Source organism: Electrophorus electricus, chromosome 6, assembly GCF_013358815.1.
Source record: "Electrophorus electricus isolate fEleEle1 chromosome 6, fEleEle1.pri, whole genome shotgun sequence".
Classification (NCBI taxonomy): Eukaryota; Metazoa; Chordata; class Actinopteri; order Gymnotiformes; family Gymnotidae; genus Electrophorus; species Electrophorus electricus.
The window spans coordinates 6,372,129-6,393,298 of NC_049540.1; the positions used below are offsets into that span (position 1 = coordinate 6,372,129).

Below are 21,170 nucleotides of genomic sequence, written 5' to 3' on the forward strand. Positions count from 1 at the left end.
TTATATCAAACCAATTACTAACTCAGCATTTTATCATCTTAAGAACATTAACAAAGTTATAGATCTCCTGACTAAAGCAGGCCTAGGGAATCTCATCCGTGCCTTTATTTCTAACGAGACGGATTACGGTAATGGGCTTCTAACAGGACCAGCATGCTTCTGATATGCTGCAGGAACATGAGCTGTGCATAACTCTCAGATCATTAGGAACAGTGCCAAAGGTAAACAGTACAACATGTCAGAGCTACTATACTGCTGTTAGACAGCACCAGGTGATAGCAGATATAAGTGCCCTGACACTAGGCACTTTGAAATCTTAACTAAAAACGTTCTTATTTGACAGGGTTTCAGCTTCATTTAAAACACTGTTCTTTTAGCTCTACAGCAATTCTATCCTATAATGGATCTTTATTATTCTAATTAATTTAATTTAATTTAATTTAATTTTCTTTGCTTTTCTTTAAATCTGTTGTTTTAATCATGTTTTAATCAAACTTTTAAATTTCCATTTTCTTTATATCCTTTTGAAATCAATTTTATAAACTTTGTATTTTCTCTTTTGTAAAGCACTTTGAATGACCTCAGTCATGAATAAATACACTTTATAAATACACTTGCTTTGCAAATGTAAGCAACTGAACTGGTTCCAATAAAAAAACAAACAAACAAACAAAAAAATGACGGACTGTGACTGCGGAAGTTTCACAGTTCGTGCTGAAGCTCGCGAACAAAACTGACATCCAGCATTTTCATGTGAATTATTTGTCCTTGGTGTGAAAAGACCTTTTAAGGTAGCTTAATCTCCGAACATCTGGCACATTTCTTTAGGGGAAAAATCTTCTTTTGTCTGTGCATCTTTCCAGGCACTGAAGCTGAAGACCATAGTCCGTGGGGATGCTCCTACCAGTCTAGTCAACACGGGTCTCTGCAGAAAGGAGGTGAGAGAAAGAGAGGAATACAGGAAGAGGATGTGTGAGAGAGCAACTGTGAGAGAGGAAGTGTGTGAGAGAAGCTTGGAGGTGTGTGGAGGAGAATGTGTGTGGGAGAGTAAGTGTGTGAGAGAAGCTTGGAGGTGTGTGGGAGAGGGAGCTTCCATCTTTTGAGTTCTCTTTGTGTGTGTGTGTGTGTGTGTGTGTGTGTGTGTGTGTGTGTGTGTGTGTGAGTGTGTGTGTGTGTGTGTGTGTGTGTGTGTGTGTGTGTGTGTGTGTGTGTGTGTGTTTGTGTGTGTGTGTGTGTGTGTGTGTGTGTGTGTGTGTGTGTGTGTGTGTGTGTGTGTGTGGTTTCCACAGCCATGGGAGTCTCAGTCCTTCTGCACTAGCTTTACATACGACATTGTGGCTGGAGATTCTTGGGGTCAGTCACTCCTGGTCGCCACGGAGTCCGCGGGGGTCATGCTCTTAGAAGGTGAGAGTACTTCATTATAGGTCAGCGCCAGCTAACTGGTGCCGTGCCCAAGCAGTTATGAAATAAGTGGCATTTCTGCTGTAGGAAAAGCATAATTCCAGTTTTATTCTCCAGTTTCAAATGTAAATTCATACTTTTGCAATACTGAGTGCAATCTCTAGATACACTGTAATGACACTATGCACAACCTTCAGCTGTTGTATACAGTATAAAGCGTAGGGTGCCAGTGTAACAGCATCATGCAACTTAGGATCACAGTATAATAGATTAACTACATATTGTACACAGCATATTTGCACTTGAAGTTTGGTAGTATATTACCAGTATTCTCCATATTGCCAGAGTTCTGTATACCAACATATCAACAACAAAGTTATTCAGTTTATTCAGAGAGGTTCATTCATTCAGAAAACCAGACTTCTCCCACTGTTCGATTGCTCACACTCCCATGTAATATTTAGCAGGCTACAGGCCGCGGCGAGAAGCCCGTGTCACGGCGAGCCCAGTGGTGTAGAGTTCCTGAGCTTTTACTGGGCTTGTTACCCTGGCAACGACAGCGCAGGGGGTACGGGCGAGCAGCCCGTGCCGCATGTACGCACAACCTGCGTGCGTGGCCACGACACACGAGTGGCACCGCAACAGCTGTAGCACACCTAACGGCACCACGAGATCATGTTAAATATCTGCGCATGCCGGCGATGAACTTATCGCATGTGCAGAGAACACAATGCCTTCTTTATAGCAGGACACCACTGTCATGGAATGAAAACAGACCATTTCCCATAATCCTCTTTGCATGAATTAGCATACAGCTTTGGGTCACAGATGTTTCCTGTTTACTGTACATAATCAAAGTCCATATGTTTTAATGCTGTCCTGAAGTAGCAGGTACCAGTTTGGAGAATTCATGCTTTCATAAGTAGATTAACTGCTAAAGAGATTTATGTTGCTCATGAGTTTGAGACTTTCATTTTGAGCAGACCATTAATTTGATTCAGTTTTCGCTAAGGAAAAGGAGAATACCGGTAAGTAGAAAGTGTGATAATAAAACATCTACCTTAGTGAACCAAAAAAAACAAACAAAAACTTGAAAGATGAATTCTGTATGAACAAAAAGGTTTACTGACACAGAGCAGTGAAGTCAAAGTGGTGTAATTATTTGGGCCCTTGCAATGGCTTTGCAGTGAGTTTTGGGTGATGGCAGGTCTCTTCCAACACTCAACCAATTCCCAGTGTCGAAATTTTTGATTGAAAAGTCAAATCATAAAATGTCCCATAAGTAAAAGATAGCCACTAATAATATGAACCAAACTATGTTGTAATGCCATGAATTCTGCCCTGTAAGACACTTCTTGTTTGTCTTTGTTTTTAGCATCAGACCCACTACTCTGCAATGCAGGTAAAATACATCAGTTCTTTCCAATCAGACTTCAATGTAGTTACACTAATGCTGAATAATTCATTTTAATTGTAACACTGGAAACCCAAAATAATCCACAATTTATACAGTGCCTTGCAAAAGTATACAACCTCTTTATAACTCAGCAGATTCATCCAGAACAAACATTTACATAGTTTGTTCTAGCCAGTGTTTGTCTTACAAACCAATATTCTCGTAAAGTCAAAGTGAATGATGTCACTTTTTGCTGCAACAGGGGCCTTAAGTCTATTGGGGTAAGAGTCTACCGGCTTTGCACATTGTTTGGAAGTGATTTTTGCCCATTGGTCCTGGCAGATTTGCTCCAGGTTGTTCAGTTATGGACGCCAATTTACAGAAAGTGCCATAGATTCCCAACCAGAATTCCCAACCAGGGGAAGTTTCTCCCAAGCTTTAGTATTTTTAGCAGACTGAAGCAGGTTGACCTGCAGTATCTACTTATAACTTACACCATCCATCAGTCCTTTAATTAGAACAAGATGACCAGTCCCCGCTGAAGAGGAGCATCCATGATGCAACATGATGCTTCCACCCCCATACTCTCTTGTTGAGGAGCATGCAGTGTTAGGTTTACACCACATAAAGCATTCCGATCTTTGCCAAAAAAGGTCCAGTTTTGCCTAATCTGTCCACAAAACCCTATCCCATGCTATAGCTAAGTCACTCTAAGGTTAGGGTCACCCTGACCCGACTAGCGCTGACGGACAGCGTCAGGCTTGCTGGATGGCATTGGTGATCGACTGTCGCCTGTTTGATGTCTTCCGTACCGTTTTATTTATTTTTTTCGAATTGGTCCTCATCAGCAGTGTTTTGGCTGACTGCAGGTTGAATTGGCTATGGTGGTTGGTCTTAAGGAGGTTCCTGATTGGTTGTTCAGTCTAAATTGGCTGTCCAGTCTGAATTATTATTTTTTTTTCTACACAGAAAATAATTCTGTTGTACTGACTATCTAAAAAACAGGTGGAACATTTGTCATTGCCTTGGCATTACTGTATGCAGTTTTAAGGAAGGAACTGAAGCTCAAGAAGTTAGTCAGTGCACTCTTTCTAAGAAGCCTGCACCTTTGGGAAGCAGCGGGTTCCTTCGAAATTATTTCCTTTTGCGCAAGCTCGGAACATTCGTACCTGTTCTTCATCAGCTGTAGTCTGGTGTGTTAGAGTCTAAATACACACCATGGCCGACAGCGAGCTGGTGGAAGGCGATCAGCAGTTGCTCCAAGTTAGCATTAGATAGCGTTAGTTAGCGTTGGTTCTTTGGTGTCAGTTTGGTGTGGCCTTAGCCTAAGGCTGTCTGGCAAAGTCCAGCTCTTCTGCGCTGTGCTATTTCTTCTGTAATGGTTCTTTTCTAGCTCCCCTCTCATGCGGTGCAGTTGTACACAGAGCTCCTGATGTTGTCCTTCCCTTGCTCCTTCAGAGCTTTGTGATGTACTATTAAATAATGTTTCTTAATTTTTCTTGGTACTTGAATTAAAGGGGGTCTTTTATCCAGAACTGAGTAAGTTAATTGTATCTTCATTAGTAAGTTTTATAAAAGAATATTTTCTTGCATAAGACCAATGTAAGAAACATATGTATGAAAAAATATTTTCTTACATAAAAAATGTATTTAAATGAATTAAGTCAGTAATTTTGAACGGATTAATTTTTGAAGTCATTAAAACAAAATATGACAGCACAAAATATATTAGTGTCATTTGTAATCCAGATGAATCTGTAGACATAAGGGGATTGCCTTTTGCAAGGCATTATTTATCATTTCTAGTATAATTTACAATAATCAAATACAAACCAAATGTAATGTTATAGTGTTTGTAATCTAAACAGGGACTTGAAGTTTTAACCTATCATATGTGAAGTGTCTTAGAGACGTGATTGCCAGTGCTTTGTTAAGTACACTCAGTAAGCCCAAGATGCTGTGCTGCTTTGTGTGTGGGGGCAGACTCTTCGTCCCTTCCTCCGGTGCAAGTGTTCGACAAGACCCTCACAGTCAAACAGATGCATGTGCTCGAGCCACTGGACCTTCTCATCATAAGGGCCGATAAAGGTGCGTGCGTGTACTTGGCTGGAGGCGTGTGTGTGTTTGAGTGAGGCACACAGGGAGGGGACGTCAAAGAGGGAGACGAAGTGTGATTTCAACCATATACACCGGCACATGTGAATATGTTAGTGTTTGTATGCCAGATAGTCCACCCCTGTGTCCTGAGTATCTCGACACCTGCGTCTCATTCTTACAAGCACACACACACATACACTTAGACGTGCAGTCTAGACTCAAAGCTCGTTACAGAGACGTAAGGGAAAGTACCAGACGTTGTCTTAATATTAACTAATATCTAACTAATGCCCCCGCACCCCCAAGCACCTGAAGTAGACAGTAGCAAGGAACTTTTGCTGGAGGAAAATAATGAATTCTCTGCAGCCCTCATCACCAGGCAACCTACTGTTTATTGTGACAAGACTTTCACAAACCAGCAAATTGCATTAGCAATTCTCTAGCACCGACGAGACAGGTCCTTAATTGGCCACCAGGTTATCACAAACAAAAAAAGTTGTCCAAACAGAATATAACAGGTAAAGTAATCTCACCAATAGTAGCACAAAGTTCAGTCTAGCAGCCACACTGTCCTTTAGACCATCTAAAGAATAATACTTACCACTACCTCCATATTACAGTCCTTGGGTAATCCAATCATACACCACAACCAGGAGACTGCACACAAATGCTGCTGGCATTAGCCTGAATGCTACAGCTTAGTGAAAGATTATTGCCTTCAGTTAAGAATCTTCAGTTTGAAAACAGCACTTTTGAGGGTTGAAGATTTGGATCCAATCAGGCTGCAGCAGGGTCTTGGTCTGCTGAGTATTAACTGAAAAAAGTCATTGGTTGAGGGCTTTTATTTTGTTTCAAGAATCTGCTTTGCCGCAATTTGTTGCCTGGCTCCGTGTGACATTTTTATCATAATGATATTTACACACACCAGGGTCCAAAAGCCTTAGACTACTACCATGAACTGGTTTTATTTCATCATTCATCAAAAACTAAATTAAAACTTTAGTTAGCTTACCCATGTTCAATAATACATTATTTTTAAAAAACATTTTTTTCCTCTGCTTGAGAAATTCATGTATGAAACTGAAATATGTCTGCGTATTCGGTTTGCACCTAAAGTCAAAGTCACTTTATTACCATTCCCTCTCTTCCATCCAGAAGCCTTGGGTGAGCAGCAAAATATACTCAACACTACACAATAAACAATACAAAACACTATAACAGTAGAGTGAACTGCTCAGGACAGGAAACTAGCGCGCAGGTAGTGGGTAATTGGGGAGGGGATGTGTTATTCAGTGCTTTTCGGCAGCTGCTAATAGATGCATGATTTATTGCTTGTTTTTCTTTCAGGGAAGGATGCCCGTCTGTACGTGTACAGACTGAGCACGCTCAAACGGGGCGTAGAGGAGCGGCAACTCGTCCGCACCAAAGGCGACAGCAGAGAGAACAAGCTAGAGAAAACCAGGGGTATGAGGAAAATGTCTGGTTAGATGATTCCAGCTTTCTGTTGCACCAAGCTGTTGGAAGTGGAGTCGTGATGTTGGGAACGTTTTCCCGGCTTACCCTGGGTCCTCTTGACACCTGTGTGTTCCAGTAGAGCATCTCTGAGGCAGGGAAAAATGGGCAGTTCAGGGCATGTCAGTACCTCTGTCTAATCTGCAGCAACCATGCATCTACGCCGTCAGCATCAACTGTCAGCATATCTCAACGTGCAATTAATTTTGGAATTAGCTGATTTGGAAAAGCAGTTCTAGATGCTAAAACTGTAAAAAAAAAAACCCCACAAAAAACCCAACAATACCAACTGAATTGTAAAGTGACGTCAAGAGGTGAACTGAGGCAGTTAATTGAAGAAGTCAAGCAATTGTCAACAGCACTGAAGTAATAGGGTCCACTTAGCACAATATCTCTACAGTCCAGTAAAGAGCTCCGCATTAAATTGTTTGCTTTTGTCTCTTCAGGCTGCCATCTCTACTCCATAAACACGCACCATGGGGCGGAGCTTCGTATTGTTGCGGCGATAAGGAACAAGCTCCTCCTCATCACAAGGAAACAGCCGCGCTGTGATTGCCTTACGTTCGTTGGCATGAGTACCGGAGCCAGCGATTCGCCGGTGGAGGAGTTCCAGTACATCCGGGTAGGAGAGGGGTGGAGTTTATTCTGATTATAGTCAGCAATATGATATACACTGTCAACAGCACCATGGGTATAGTCTAAACAGTTGGAACTATTTAACCAGTAACCCCGCCCCACACCACACCCCACAAAAATACAAAACATAATTGGTTTTACTGAGCAAAACATTTTGCCTTGAGTTGATTTCACAGTGAGCTAAAAAAAAATACATGGGCCTTCTTTGATTGGCAGTAAATAACTGTGCCATCTGTGTGTGGATGAGAACTAATATTAATCAGCATGGCTTAATTATCAGAACTCGCCTTCTGTCAATAACCACTCATTTACATATCCATTTCATATTATTGTTTTGGTGTTCTTGCACTCTAACTGCTAAGGGTGCAGGGATTAGCAGCTGCCTGTCAAACATGCCCTTTTGCCTGTGCCAAACAGGAGATCTGCCTGTGCGATTCCCCAGTCATCATGTCGCTGGTCGATGGGCCGACGGGCGAGAACGACCACATGATCTGTGTGGCGTATAAGCATCAGTTCGACCTGATCAATGAGAGCACTGGCGATGCCTACAGATTGCACCACGTTGACTCCAACCGGGTTAGAGACTAACAAACACACACACACGCAGACACACACACACACACACACACACAGACACACACACACACACACACACGCAGACACATTTATACCTTCTGTTTATATCCTGTCAGGACACACAATACATATGTATTATAGATACGTAACTAGCTATATATAATCTGTATTTAATTTAATTACAAGTAATTTACATTTTTTAAGGCTAACTCTAAGGTAATTTTAACCCTGACCTCTGAAACTCTTTCCAACCCTCCCAAAAGAAGTAAAAAATTTAGGCTTTTACATTTTAGGCTTGGTCCTGACAAGTTCTTGACAAGGTCCTGACAAGTTCAGTTAGCTGTTTTGGTCTGGTTTTTCTACTTAGATAGGACATTTGTGTCTTGACTCACACACACACACACACACACACACACACACACACGATGATGAACACAGTTGAGGTCTACTGGATGTGGCTCATGTGTTTGCAGGTGAACTTCGTAGCAGCCATAGACGTGTATGAAGACGGGGAGGCTGGGCTACTGCTCTGCTATAATAGTCTGTATCTCTTGTGTACATGCATATCCACCGTCTTGAGCCTTTGACGCCATGCCTGACACCTGCCAATCATTTTGCTCACAGATCTCTGCACTTATAAGAAAGTGTGTCCATTTAATGGGGCCACACCCATGATTCAACCCAACTCATCTGACTTCCAGTTCAGCTGGAATCAAATGCCCAACAGCATTGGTGAGTAACCGTAGCAACAGTGTACCCCCCCCCCCAAGTTACCACAGCAACGCTATCACTATGGGCTGGGCGTCCGTGGCCTATAGCTCCATGGCGCAAAATCTCCACAGGCAGCGTGGGACATGCCAGGCATCCCAATGTAAGACCTGCTAATGTGCTACAGACTCGCTTACCTAAAGTAGATTGGATTTTATGTGTCTGTGCTAGTAGTGGGACTTCATGGACAAAATTTAAACCAAATACAAACAGTCATGGCACCACCAAAAGAAAAACCCCATAGCTGAAAAACATGATGCTTTGGTTCCTTGGTTATTGTTTATTATTGTGACACTGGTGGTACAGAGGAAACAAGAAGCGCTGTTGCTAAAAAGTGCTCGTTGTTATCCATCGGACGCTCAGCGATGGGAAGCACAGAAGTAATCTTCTTCGTAATGTGAACGCAGTTACTAGACTTGACTTTACGTCGACGGTCCACTAATGTGCAGCCCCGTCTCTCTGTGGGTTTAAATAAGGGTAGAAAGCAATTAAGGAACAGGTAAACGCAATCAGTATTCGGGAGACTGTGAACAGGGCAGGTAAGAGGTGTGATCCCTAGCAGGAGTGGGCGTGTCCTTCCTGCTAGCTGGCCGACCAACCGTGACAATTTAACTGAATATTTCAGTTAGATGCTTTTTATACATGTTCTATATGTGTATATATATATATATATATATATATATATATATGTTCTATATCATTTGGTGAAGAATGTGCAAACGAAATAAAAGAAAGGTGCAAATGAGTCTCTGTGTTTAATGAAAGTAATGAAAATGAAAGCAAACCTAGAAGTGTACGAACTACAACAAAAGTAGCCAACATAACGTTAATGACCGACAATGCTCATGAACACAAAGCATTCTTAAATAAGCTGTAACATAATGACTTAATAACCCAGAGCTTGTGTGGCTACTGAGACAAGCACACACTACCTGAAGGAGGTGTGGACTTCCATAAACTCGACAAGTGACAATCAACATAATGTAAACACTTATTTTTGGATGGTTTTTAATATTACGTAAAATAAGTCCACAGTGTTGACACAGTGTATCAAAATCAATAAGTTTACACCGATGGCTAAAAGCAAATAGGTTTAGTTCCTTGTGCCCATTTTCGTTCCCACAGATAATGTCCAAGTTATCCTATATTCCAGCTGTGCAAAGTAGTGATTTGGTAATCTCATAGTGATGTCACTTCCTGTGTTACAGTGTGTGCGTTTCCCTACATACTGGCGTTTACCACCGACTCCATAGAGATCCGGTTGGTGGTCAATGGTAACCTGGTGTACACAGCTGTGGTTCCTGAGCTCCAGCTGATTGCTTCCAGGGTGAGTGCTGTGTTTCACCGCCGCGGGACATGCAGGACATGCGGGACATGAGGGAGGCACATGTCCTCCCAGCTGGAGCAGGCTGTGGTTCGCCAGAGGGAGTGGCCACAATATGCAGTTTGCTTTGGCTCAAACTAAAGTTAGCTAAAGGGGAGGATGGCAGGAAGAAAGGGTAACTATCAAAAATAAATGTCAGTCTTCTCAAGTGCCCTTTTATAGACGACAGGTCTCACTGTTTCTCTACCTAGTCCGACATCTACTTCATGTCATCAGCGCCGGTGAACTCTGCCTCCAACTGTAGCTCCAGAGACACCAGTTCCCAGAGTTCTCCTCAAACACCCACAGGCTATGAGATGCCCATTTTCCCGTCACCCCTTGGAGATGGTAGGTGAAGCATGAAGGGATATGTTGTTGTTTCTTTCCTGCACACTGTTACGCTGTGGACTGGGGAATGCTTTTTTTTTTTTTATTATTATAAAGGCTGTCTTTGATTTTAAAGTGTCTTTTGTGGTGTTTTCACACACATATGTTGTACCCATGGGTTAGTCACAGGGTACATGTGTGCACGTTGGTTTATCTGCTTTTAGTTCTGTGTGCTTAAGATTGAGCATATGGGTCGGGTTGGTGTAACGCTCTTTTCCACGCTCTTTTCCACCCTGGTCCAGATTGTATTCGGATTCCCTACGGCACCAAGCTTTCCCTCTACATGTCCAAAGACTCTGAAGGTACTGCGGGGTCTTCCACCTTTGCCTGCGTTTCCCATACTGCCACACTAACATGCACATTGCCACGGAAACCTGCCCCGGGTTTTGCTTTCGTGCACAGACGCATGCTGACAGAGCTCTAGTCAAAAGCTCGGTGAGCGCAGTGTGTCTCAATGTGTCTCGACCGTCCTTTCACACACAGAGAGAGGGAAAGAGAGGGAGGGAGCGGGAGGGAGAGAGAGAGGGAGAGCAGTGATGGGAAAAGGAAAACATGAAGGTGATCAGTGGAGAGGAAGAAGGACACATTTGTCACTGTGCATACTTTTGTCGAAGCCCCTCTCCCCTGCTGTCCCTCATAGACACACAGTTTGCGTTACCCAGAGTGCTACTCTCAGATCGTTTGGCCTAAAGAGAGGCAGCAAGGGCCTGGGACAACCCACATCCTGGTACTTTAACCAACCGGCCAATCACCTGCAACTGCCATCTCTGCATCATGTGGCAGAATCAAACTGTTCGTCTTTAACACATATCTACACTGACTACTCACTACTCATACACACACACGCGCGTGCACACACACACACACACACACACACACACACGCACGCGTGCGCACACACACACACACACACACACACACACACACAGTGTTTTGTTTTGTTTTTCTTTTTCTGTTGTGCTGTCGTGCATATATGTATGAGGAATATATCCAAATATCCCAGAAACTGCATGCTTCCACCAAGGTTTGGGTCAATTCTTGAATGTATCCATTAATTCCAATTTAGCCAACCTGCTTATGCTGTCCAAAGGTGTTGTTGACTGGTAGATAATGTATGAAGTTATTTTACAGATCACTTTACAGATTCTCATGCTCTTGTGGGGTGGGCATGGAGTTTATGCTAGCGTCTGCCCATATAATAACCTCAAGAATCCTCAGAAATAATTGGGATGCTGTCAAACTTTGGGAAAGGAATGGTAAAGCTGTACTAAGATCAGTAAACCCCTTTATTGTGGAGCTTGTAAACACCACAGATCATTCGTCCTCCCTTGCGTGCATGTGCTATAACTGCTGATGCTGACAGTAATAGACCTTGAGGCAGCTGAAAGCGGATTCTGTTGAATTTGATTCAGTTTCTATAATTCAATTCAACTTCATTTAAACGTTTCGACCATAGCGCTGGCCTTGGCATAAGACATGCCTTTGTGTCCAAGAGCTTGCTTCCTTCTAGGGGGACTTCATCATTGCCTGTGCATGTGCTAGATAGCAGGGCCTGACCATTTTCTTTCCAGGTTTAACTGACCCCTCGGTTGCTCTTTGTGTAATACGTTGTAGATGGTATAGCTTCTGTTGCTCAGTGTGCTTTGGTCCTGGTTCATTTTTTGTTCATTTGAGTGAACAGCTTTCAATTTGGAAAAAAAAAACAAAACAAAAAACTAAAATTCTTTGGTTCCTCAGAGCCCGCTGTGAATTTGAGGAAAAAGTATTGGTTGGGAGTGACCTCTAGTGGTGAAAATGCTCATTATGAAGAAAGTCTAATTTAATAGTTAAATCAGCAAAACAAATCACTTTGTCACTGGTTAGATGTGGCAAGACTTTGGTTTTGGGTAATGTCTAATGTATTTGTGTAAAATCTAGCATCTTCACAAATCTACCTGCAACACATACATAATTTTCACTTTCAACACCCAAAGTTTTTGCAACCTTGGTATGTACTAACATTTTGCCTAACCAAATTATGAACCAGTAGGGGTTACATTTTTAAGCTACAAATGATCAGATGTCCAACTAAATGCTCCCTTAACCCATAACAACAGTTTGAAGGAAGCATTTACTGTCGTCTTACCGGTTCGTATAACAAGTACTTAGTTTCCATCAGCTTCTTGTTTTGCTCTTTACACTTGGTTCTGTTTCATCGTCTAGCCGGTACTTACCTACTGCTCTCTTCACCTCTCATTTCAGGAGAAGCTCCGTCCAAGCATATCTATAAAATCCCGCTGAGTAACCTAGTTGGGCGGAGCATAGAGAGGCCTCTCAAGTCCCCATTGGTCAATAAGGTGCTTACGACGCCCGCCCCCGGGGTGACAGCACCCGTCCCTGTGATCCCGGCCACGCCCTCCCTCTCGCTGTCCCGCATGGAGATCAAAGAGATCGCTAGCCGAACGCGGAAGGAACTGCTGGGTAAGTGGGTTCTGTGTGTGTGCATGCCAGAGCGCACTAGCCAGGCGATGAAGTCATCAGTTTCTCCACGATCATCACAGGGAGCTGACAGTCAGGACACTGCAGCAAATGGCTTCTGCTCCATTAAAAAAAGCACGTGTGGTCTTATTCAACCGTGTGTTATTATTGCGGTTGGTTTTCTTTTTAATGTGATGTAATGCAGCTGTCAGTAGTAAAATATTTCCTAATATGGTTCCATTCCAAGTTGCCCATTAGCAGTGCTAAGACTGTCAGGTGCCCAGCACCACGCATACCTCCGTGCAATCGTCAGCACACTTCCAGAAGCATGTGATTTCTTTTTGTTGGTTACTCTGGTGTGCCTAAGGGCTGTCATGCCTTGTTGAGGTATGCAGGTTTGGTTCTGTAGACCTTACTATTTTTAATATATTATTTTATATTTGCATGTGTAAGTTTTTTTGTTATCTGGCTCCACTGCTGGCAGTACCTGCTGAACTCAGACTGCCTGGGTCTCATGGTGCTGGGTGCAGGCCAGGCTTCAATTATAGGCCCATGAAGAACACCCACAAAAGTTAGTAGCCAACACTGGCAGCCAAAGGTGCCTCCCAGTGGTGTAGATGGGTATGGCTAAAGACTATAACTTGCTATGTTAAATTACATATAGTTTAGATATTTATAATTAAGACAGCTTATTTATGAACCAGGCATTTCTGTTGATAGAAAGATTGATGTCAATGATTTTGTCTCTCTTAAAAAAAAACAAAAAAAAACTTTACATATAGTCTTGCATATGGTATGTAGGTCATATGCAGGTAGTACATAATAATGTAAGTAATAATATGTAGGTAATTATTTCTTGTCAAATTATTGTTGCTTGTATGTGTGTGTGTGTGTGTGTATGTGTGTGTGTGTGTGTGTGTGTGTGTGTATGTGTGTGTGTGTGTGTGTGTGTATGTGTGTGTATGTGTGTGTGTGTGTGTGTATGTGTGTGTGTGTGTGTGTATGTGTGTGTATATGTGTGTGTGTGTGTGTATGTGTGTATGTGTGTGTGTGTGTGTGTATGTGTGTGTGTGTGTGTGTGTGTATGTGTGTGTATGTGTGTGTGTGTGTGTATGTGTGTGTGTGTGTGTGTGTGTGTGTATGTGTGTGTGTGTGTGTGTGTGTGTGTGTGTGTGTGTATGTGTGTGTGTGTGTGTGTGTGTGTGTGTGTGTGTGTGTGTAACTTTCTGGGCTGGCTTTGTTCATGTGTGCGGTTGCTCTTCTAGGTTTAACTGAAGAGCCCAGCACCAAGGCAGACAGCAGCTCTCTTAAACAGAGGAAGCTGAACAAGAAAACAAGAGAGGACGAGAAACGGAGAACAGGAGGGATAAGCACTGAGCGGTAAGTAAGAGTGACTGAACGTAAAACTGCTCCCTAGCTCATCCATAGGACACCTAACAGGGTCTAGGTGTCATTCATCTCCTATGCCCTACAATGCATTATCAAGCTATATTAGATGCAATGTGTCCAATCATTGGTTCTGCAAGGCGCCTGTTCATAGTTACTATGGAATCTGTTCAATCGTTCACTCAGAGTCGGACTGGAGTGTGTCGATGGGGACATTGACATCCAACGGCATTGCTCCTCTGGCTTGGAGGTGGAGACTCACGAGGAGAGCCCGCCCATGGCCAGTACTTTAACACTCTTGACTTCCTTTGAGGAGGACATTTTGGATCTGAAGTGATGACAATCCCACAACACACCTCTGAAACCCCTGCTTAAACCTACCCGCCGTCCATATTGTTTGGGTTTTTTTGTACAATTTATTTTTGGATTTTTTTTTGTATGTTTACTTACTCATCTGCAGTATGTGATGTACAAATGGATCCCCAAAGCTTTACCCCTGAGTGAGTTTACATTAATCTGTGTGATGAAGGTAAAAAATGCGCTTGTGCGTGTATGTGTGTGTGTGTGTTTATGTATATATGTGTGTGTGTGTGTGTCTGTCTGTCTGTCTGTCTTGTTTAATGAGACTTAAGTTGGACTTATCGACACGGTCATGCAAAACGCTGTAAGGATCAGAATCACGTGGATGAGCGCCAGGATCAGGACTTTGAAATGGCTCCCTTCATCTTTTGAATTCAGTGGGCTGCAGAGACACAGGTCCCAGATCAGGTTTCAAACAAACAGAGCTTTATAAGATATACTCTTAAGGTTAATTTAGCCCTGGAAAACAAAAATTTACAATTTCAGGTCAAAGGTTTGACCCATGACAAAACAAAGCATCATGAACCAAGCCTAACTGTAAGACTAAAACGCCTGAAACAAAACACTACATCTATATTAACTCACATGCTGTAATTGCACAATGTGATTACTTTAGAGTTACTACACAGAAATAAGAATAACTATATAATAAACTAGTATAATAACATATAATACTTTATAATACTTATATAATATTATAATACTTATATATAATATATAATAACTATATATATATATATATATATATATATATATAAAAAGTGCATCTCAGGCTGCAGTTATACATGTGAACATATAAACAAATATATATATATATATATATATATATATATATATATATATATATATATATATATATATATATATATATATATATATATATATATATATTTTTTTTTTTGTTCACATGTGCAACTGCATATATATATAAAAAATGGTGAAATATTAATATACAGTACAGGTGAGTAGGTGATGCCATACCCAAGCTTACAGACCTTGACTTGCAGTTCTTTGGCAGACAGGGCAGAAATCTCCCACAAGTGCCGTTTTCTAAAAGACACTCAGCAACTGCAGGAAATCAGATTGGCCCTTGACTACATTTTCCATAAGGCAAGCAGCTATACTTCACTGGCCACCATTGATAGCTGCTTCATAATGCAGCTCATCTTACTGTTACAAAGGTTGTTGATTCATTAGTACATGCGCCTTGGCCTCAATGCTTAGCGTAACACTTTGTAAGTGCACTCTTAGAAAAACGCTTCTGCCTCTGAGAAAAAAAGGGCTCTGGAACACCTACATGCCTCCCTTGAAACCCATTACAAACTAAAAGGGATTTTATATACTAAAATGGTAGAATTAGGATTTAATACCTTCACAAATCATAGACATTTTACAGATGGGGGGAAAAACAAGCAGAAAGGATAGGTAAAGGTTTAATTGGGCTGTAATGCAGACTATACTCTGGTTTAACAAGGGAAACAAAGAAAAAGAAAGTAAAGAGACAGTGAAATGTGAATCTGTGTGATAGGCTTTTATTTCCCCCTCAGATGTGGGAATATAATGGAAGGGAGATGAGAGATGAGGGCCTCAGTCAGAGCTGCGCTGTTCTGTGCTACGCTTCCCGCTAAGATCGGCGCTGTTCTGTGCTACTCTTCCCGCTAAGATCGGCGCTGTTCTGTGCTACTCTTCCCGCTAAGAGCGACGCTGTTCTGTGGTACTCTTCCCGCTAAGAGCGACGCTGTTCTGTGCTACTCTTCCCGCTAAGAGCGGCGCAGTTCTGTGCTACTCTTCCCGCTAAGAGCGGCGCTGTTCTGTGCTACTCTTCCCGCTAAGAGCGGCGCTGTTCTGTGCTACCCTTCCCGCTAAGAGCGACGCTGTTCTGTGCTACTCTTCCCGCTAAGAGCGGCGCTGTTCTGTGCTACTCTTCCCGCTAAGAGCGGCGCTGTTCTGTGCTACTCTTCCCGCTAAGAGCGGCGCTGTTCTGTGCTACCCTTCCCGCTAAGAGCGGCGCTGTTCTGTGCTACCCTTCCCGCTAAGAGCGGCGCAGTTCTGTGCTACCCTTCCCGCTAAGAGCGGCGCTGTTCTGTGCTACCCTTCCCGCTAAGAGCGGCGCTGTTCTGTGCTACCCTTCCCGCTAAGAGCGGCGCTGTTCTGTGCTACCCTTCCCGCTAAGAGCGGCGCTGTTCTGTGCTACTCTTCCCGCTAAGCTAATTGCCCCTCCCCCCATCCTGTCCAGCTCACGGATCACCTCCGACTCCCTTTGGACGTCCTAACAAGGATCCAACATTAGCAGCAGCCTCGTCGGAAAGGGGAAATGTGGGACTATTTTTGCAAATGAAAATTTTAAATGTTATTTATTTGTTATTCTCGCTCTTCGAACAGGAGTGGGTGGAGCCACAGACTCACGGATGAAATTTGTAATTTTTGACGTTTTTTTAAACACTTTGTTCTCTTTGCCTCCCTATCTATTCACTTGCTCCTAACTGTTTTCGCAGTGGTTTTGTATCTAAATCAATATTAATTGTCTAGACTGTTGCTGAAACTCTGTGATATTGAAAACTTAAATTAAAAAAAAAACACCAAGTGTCTTAAAATATTGTATTGCCATTGTTTTTAATGCCAAGTACTACTTGTAAATGTTTGTGTTTCAGATGTGGCCTCAAACAAAATTATTATTATTATTATTATTATTATTATTATTATTATTATTATAGCTTTTATTCAAATAAGTGCTGTATACCACTGCTGTAGTTCATATTGTTCATTGATATGAAATAAATATTTATGGAATTTCAGTGACGTAATTCATGTCTTGACAGGTTTCAGTCATTGAAATAAGCACTCAATGGTACCAATTATTATTTATATTTTGAAAAAGAAAATTCACTCTATTAAAGATTTTGGAGTAGTCATTCAACCTGCCTTCTGCTACCCAAAGCAATGAAGTAACTCTTGGCAACTGAGTTAGTGGTTAGTTTATTCATTACGTTCCAGTTAGAGAAATGAACAGGTAAGCATGTATAGGGAAGTAGGTATAGGTATATGTGTTGGTCTAGGTTATTGTGTATTTGTATGCTTAAACTGGTGTGTATCTGTTTGTGTGGTCTGCAGTGGAAACGGCATACAGTCATTCCCATCATAAACAGGACTATGCAATTATATGCATTTACTATTACTACTATTAGAAGAGAATTAAATTATTGTTTATGTTATACAACATCACCGACTAGTGGGAAGAATGTGCTATTGTTCGTCTATGCTGTGCCCTACAAAATGCCAGAAGGCTAGCTAGTATGTACTCAGCCCAGGAATACCATACACAGTATCAAATAATGCTCTTCATTAACCTTACAGTTATGGATTAACCCTATAGTAAACACTGTTATATGCGTGTGTGTTGAAGATTAAAGGAAATATTAACTAACCTTACAAGTTTATGTAGACTCAGAGCATTTTAGTGTAACCTTTGTTAATATCTACTAAGAAACTACTCTATAATGTAGGAAGTCCTCTCGTTTCACCACATCAGAGAGTGCTTTACAACTGCCTTTTACGGAGTCTCCACAGAAACAGTGCTACTTCCTCATATTGGCTTTTCCCTCATTCAGCTCCTAAAACACCAAGATAAAGGCCTTCCTTGTGACCCACATTTTTCAGTCCTTGAGAAATAGGTGTAGAAACCTTGTTCATAAATTAAAATCTAAATGTCCTCTTGATGAAACAACAAGAAATTTAAATATTCCTAATACATTTTTTAACTGTATCAAGTCGTTATCCTCCATACTATACTCCTGTTAACTCCCTTGGCAATTAATTGTAAATATTGAGCATGTAACATCTGTAACATGGTAATGGTAAACGTGTACAAGAAATGGTAAATTATTTCAGTGAACCATTTATATCAGCTGCATCAATTTTAAAATCAGTTTCAAAGTATATCAGATAAAATATACATAAGGGAAGGCGATTTACACCATCATGGACAAAGGTTTATGGGCATCTGCAGGCATGGGGAAATTAAATGCAAGACTTATCAAGACTTTTTAATACCTCTCAAAGGGAAAATGAAGACCACTTGCATAATAACAAAATGGCAAAAACACACAATAAATATGTTTACCAACGTTACTGAAAGCATGTGATTTTTGGCAACCAATACCAATTTTTCATTACCACAGGATCTCAAAATCAGAAACTTCAATTGGAAAATGTTTAATTAAACTTTAATTTCCCCATGCCTACAATACTTTTGTTTCTGCTAGCTAAAAGCAAATAAGGAATGTACCTGAAACTATTGCACCTAGTGCACCTAGAAACATCAAATTTAGATGTTGGTTTCCATGAGTTCAGTCAGCCAAACAGCAAGCTAAATTTAATTTGCATATAAAATTTGGAGATTACAAAATGCAATGCACTAAAAAAATTGTATCCGATACACAAAACCAGCCTGAAAACAGTTCAGCAGGGTTTTACAGCAGCTCACCACAGGTCACATGAGAACAGCCGGGTTAGTTTGAGCAGATCACATGAGAACAGCCGGGTTAGTTTGAGCAGGTCACATGAGAACAGCCGGGTTAGTTTGAGCAGGTCACATGAGAACAGCCGGGTTAGTTTGAGCACAGTTTATTATACAAAGTAGTAGATTTTAACAGTAGCATTTTCTTCACATTGATGATTAAAACTATACTGTCAAATGCAAATATCCATGCAGTTGCACAGGTCTGATGACACTGCGATGACTCATAATTGACAATCCAGTTTGGGGAACAGGCTATCTAACTTCTAGTGAGAGCATTTAAACAAGACAAAATAGCATCTTTGCACTGTTCACCACCACAGATCTGCAACCAGCAGTTATTTATTCATTATTGCATTATTTTCAAATAATAATAATAATAATAATAATAATAATAATAATAATAATAATTATTATTATTATTACTATAACAAAACAACATTTTTTTCCAGTTTGTACATGAAATAAAGTTAGTTCCAGGTCAGGAAATAGAGAAAGAGCACAGCAGAAATCTGACAGACACACAGCAGTAAAGGAGAGAATAACTGAACAAGTCCTCTTAATTACTCAGTTACTTACTCTGCGTCTTTAGTATATTCAAACTGCATGAAAAAGCGCAAGACCCGAGCAGTCCACCATTAGCCTGCTGAGTTTAATGTGCACTGGAAAATTTGAATGAGGAGGTGAAGAATAAGATAACTGTATTCAAGTGTAGATTATTCTAGTGTAAGAGATCAGACCAGTGCAGAAAAACTGATATCGTTCCACGTCTAACTTATATATTTATCAGATGCCTTTGACAATGTTAATCATAACATTTTATTGCTTTGATTGGCTATCTGAAGCTGCCTTTTTACCCAAGAGCGCCTGTAGAGATATTTTAGGCATGCCTACAAAACAAATTTCCACTCTCTGGATTCTATTAATAATTCGTTATTAAGATATGTAACATAAGCTTTTCATTCATAACACAAACACACAATTCAGTTTGTCAGTGTGAACTTTATTAAATCACAGGCTGAATGCTGCTCAGTGAGAAGAGAAATACATTGGCTCATGTTTTTGTGTACAAAGCAATTATTGGCCAGCTACCTTCATATTTGTATTTTCATTAACAAATAAGATTTGGTATGATTTACATTCCATGCTTTATACACTTTGATGTTCTAACAGTACAATCTAAACTTGGTAAAGTGGCTTTAAAGTTTACAGGATTTTAACCTAATGTAACCCTCACTAAAAAAGCCTGAACCCAATGGGCTGCAGGCTAAACGAGTCAGCGGGGTGATACAGTTTTGGAATGCTACTCAACCAATCAGATCGTGTGGTCGGAACTAACTGTTGTATAAATACATATCACTGTATGGCATTGAGCCAGCAGCTACTGTGGCATATATAATACACATCACTGTACAGAACTAGCGCAGTGCTAAATGTGTCGCATATACACAGTCACAAACAGGTAACATCATAAACAATGAATATTTATTTAAACCTACATGTTTGTTTGCATTTGTTTGAAGATTGATTCATTGCTGAGTTTTCTCAGCTTGCATTTTTTTTGTTTTGTTTGTTATTTATTTTTCATCAGTGGCTCCACACTGTATGTTGAGATTTTAAACATTACAAACATTGTGCAAGATACCAGAGTGTTACCATGGTGCACTTGAAAACAAGGTACAGGGTTTACCTCCTTCCAAAAAACAGGTTATTTCTTTGTTATTCTGTAGTAAAAGCTTTTCAATGCATAGAAATGTGACAATAACATTTCTATAACCAGAGGATTACTACAAGCTATTGTATTAATTATGCATATTATTAGAAATAATGTAATTACATTAATCAACTTAATTAGAATAGCCATACATGGACTCACCTTATGTTCTTAATTAATTATTGTAATTTACAGCAAAAATGAACAATTTCAAACGACAAACTTTGTCTTGGGCCCAAACGTTTATGAAGCTTGAAAGGCACTGCATACATGATTTCTTCTTTTAGGCTGTGACTCAACTGTAGCTTGTAGCTTATTTGAAAGTTTATCTGTGTAGTCTTAAAAGTAATATTAACATTAATATCTCTGTGCTCAAATAGGTATGATACAGATATTTTCAAGCTGATGTAGGCTGTTTCGCAATAGTGCATGTGTGTTCTAATAAATTAGTTTTCTGAACATTGTCCAATTAAACACCATTCCACAATGGTTTTATTACTGCTCACTATGACTGGAGACAGAAATGTTGATCGGCTGATCGATTATTCAGTGAATTAAACCATTCGTTTAACTTCAGCATCCCTGTAGTAATATGCTTGCT

The 21,170-nt window shown here is 40.8% G+C and overlaps 2 protein-coding genes across 7 annotated transcripts in view; one reads left to right on the forward strand and one right to left on the reverse strand.

Moving 5' to 3' along the window:
* garnl3 (GTPase activating Rap/RanGAP domain like 3) overlaps positions 1-15,006 on the forward strand; it is a 71,523-nt gene extending 56,517 nt beyond the window's left edge. For 3 of the 5 annotated variants that reach the window (XM_035527474.1, XM_035527475.1, XM_035527476.1), the window contains exons 17-31: positions 864-938; positions 1,290-1,404; positions 2,777-2,803; positions 4,781-4,885; positions 6,242-6,358; positions 6,853-7,028; positions 7,460-7,618; positions 8,092-8,158; positions 8,243-8,350; positions 9,595-9,713; positions 9,962-10,097; positions 10,379-10,438; positions 12,378-12,596; positions 13,859-13,973; positions 14,166-15,006. In XM_035527474.1, coding sequence (XP_035383367.1) covers positions 864-938; positions 1,290-1,404; positions 2,777-2,803; positions 4,781-4,885; positions 6,242-6,358; positions 6,853-7,028; positions 7,460-7,618; positions 8,092-8,158; positions 8,243-8,350; positions 9,595-9,713; positions 9,962-10,097; positions 10,379-10,438; positions 12,378-12,596; positions 13,859-13,973; positions 14,166-14,316 — 1,749 coding nt within the window. In that variant the 3' untranslated portion in view covers positions 14,317-15,006. The remainder of the gene's footprint in view (positions 1-863; positions 939-1,289; positions 1,405-2,776; positions 2,804-4,780; positions 4,886-6,241; positions 6,359-6,852; positions 7,029-7,459; positions 7,619-8,091; positions 8,159-8,242; positions 8,351-9,594; positions 9,714-9,961; positions 10,098-10,378; positions 10,439-12,377; positions 12,597-13,858; positions 13,974-14,165) is intronic. The other 2 variants (XM_035527477.1, XM_035527478.1) reach the window with 1 other exon arrangement.
* A 4,845-nt stretch (positions 15,007-19,851) lies between these two features.
* The window catches only part of zgc:63972 (protein CutA homolog), an 8,704-nt gene continuing 7,385 nt past the window's right edge, over positions 19,852-21,170 (reverse strand). For both annotated transcript variants that reach the window (XM_027004117.2, XM_027004116.2), the window contains one exon: positions 19,852-21,170. This exon is cut by the window's right edge and continues 238 nt beyond it. The gene's annotated coding sequence lies outside the window, so the exon portion shown is untranslated.